The sequence below is a fragment of the Echinops telfairi genome, unplaced genomic scaffold (genome assembly GCF_000313985.2).
Source record: "Echinops telfairi isolate 266 unplaced genomic scaffold, ASM31398v2 ScPeMD7_49;HRSCAF=173, whole genome shotgun sequence".
NCBI classification, from domain to species: domain Eukaryota; kingdom Metazoa; phylum Chordata; class Mammalia; order Afrosoricida; family Tenrecidae; genus Echinops; species Echinops telfairi.
The window spans coordinates 2,323,522-2,324,943 of record NW_022103947.1 but is presented as its reverse complement, the minus strand read 5'-3'; the positions used below and the strand labels follow the sequence as shown (position 1 = coordinate 2,324,943).

Genomic DNA, 1,422 nt, shown 5'->3' with positions numbered 1-1,422 from the left:
GGCTTTCATTTACCAAATGATCTTAAATATACAAATGAACATACACAAATTTAACATGATTAATGAGGTAAAACAAATAAAATCTGTAATAGTAAGGGGAGGAAATATAAAAAACTAGAGGATAGTTATATGGTTTATCAATTCTACACTGCCCCCTGTATTTATCATCCCTTCCATGTGGCCCTTCTGAGAGGGACTGTCCAATTATCTCACAGGTGGGTTTTTGGTCTTCCTCCACATCAATTGGTTGCTTGTTCTTGAACTGATCCCTTTCCCGTTTACACCTCATGATCACACAGGGTGGTGTGCTTCTTCCATGAGGGCTTTGTTGCTTCCCTGCTAGATGATTGCTTTTTTAACTACAAGCCTTTAAGGACCCAGATGTTACATCTTTTAATAGCCAGGTACCTCTGGCCATCAAGGTGGCTCTAACTCCCGGTGACTCAGTATCTGTCAGAGTAGAACTGTTCGATTGGGTTTTCAGGTCTGCATGTTGATCTTTCTGAATTACAACTCCAGATCTTTCTACTAAGGAACCTCAAGGTAGACTCAGATCTCCAATTTTTTGGTTAGCAGCCAAGGGTCCTAGCTATTTGCACCAACCATGGACTCTATAATACTATTCTAATGGTTTTAATTGAAAATGTGTCTACCAAAACAATTTCATTGCATTTTAGCTATGTGTCACTTAAGAGGTGGAAGAAAATAGGTATTTGATTTAAATAGACCTCTCACAAAGCCTACTCCCCTTTCCTGTTTCCCGTCTCGTGGATTTTATTTTTAGTACGAAACCAGGGACACTGAGAGCCAATGTGTGACAGTCCTTCACAAGGGCTTCTCAGCGAGTGTGCAGACCATCTATTGGGACGAACACTCACTCCCTGCCAGCAGCTGGGTTTCTGCAGAACTGAAAGACCCACCAGGTAATGTAACCTCTAAAGGTTCCGTTTTCTCTTTTGGGCATTGCTGATACAAGACATCAAAACCAATTTCTTTTTCTGTTCACTAGTTAATATCAAGTATGATTCCATCATATCAGTATCTTAACTGTTTTTATTTATCTTGTGCTGCTATAACTGAAATAACACCAGTAGGTGACTCTCAACATTAAGGAGGCTAGATGTCTAAATTCAGGGTGTGGGCTATAGGGGAAGGCTTTCTCTCTGGGCTGGTTCTAGAAGAATTTGTTCCTCAGTGAGCTCCATATGGCATGGAATCTTTGTTGAGAATATAAACCACAAAACCAATTCAACAGTTCCTATTCGGACCATTTAGTGACATTTATTACATCCTTCAAGTTGTGCAACTATTCTTTTTTTTTTTAATCTAAAATGGTTATTTTATTTTATTTTTTTAAACATTTTATTAGGGGCTCATACAACTGTTATCCCAATCCATACACACATCAATTGTGTAAAGCGC

General features: G+C 38.9%; 1 protein-coding gene across 1 annotated transcript in view; it reads left to right on the top strand.

Annotated features, from left to right (window-relative positions):
- The window catches only part of IL5RA (interleukin 5 receptor subunit alpha), a 53,395-nt gene that overhangs the window by 9,799 nt on the left and 42,174 nt on the right, over window positions 1-1,422 (top strand). The window contains exon 4 of the mRNA XM_004715916.2: window positions 785-923. Within this exon, the coding sequence (XP_004715973.2) occupies window positions 785-923 (139 nt within the window). The remainder of the gene's footprint in view (window positions 1-784; window positions 924-1,422) is intronic.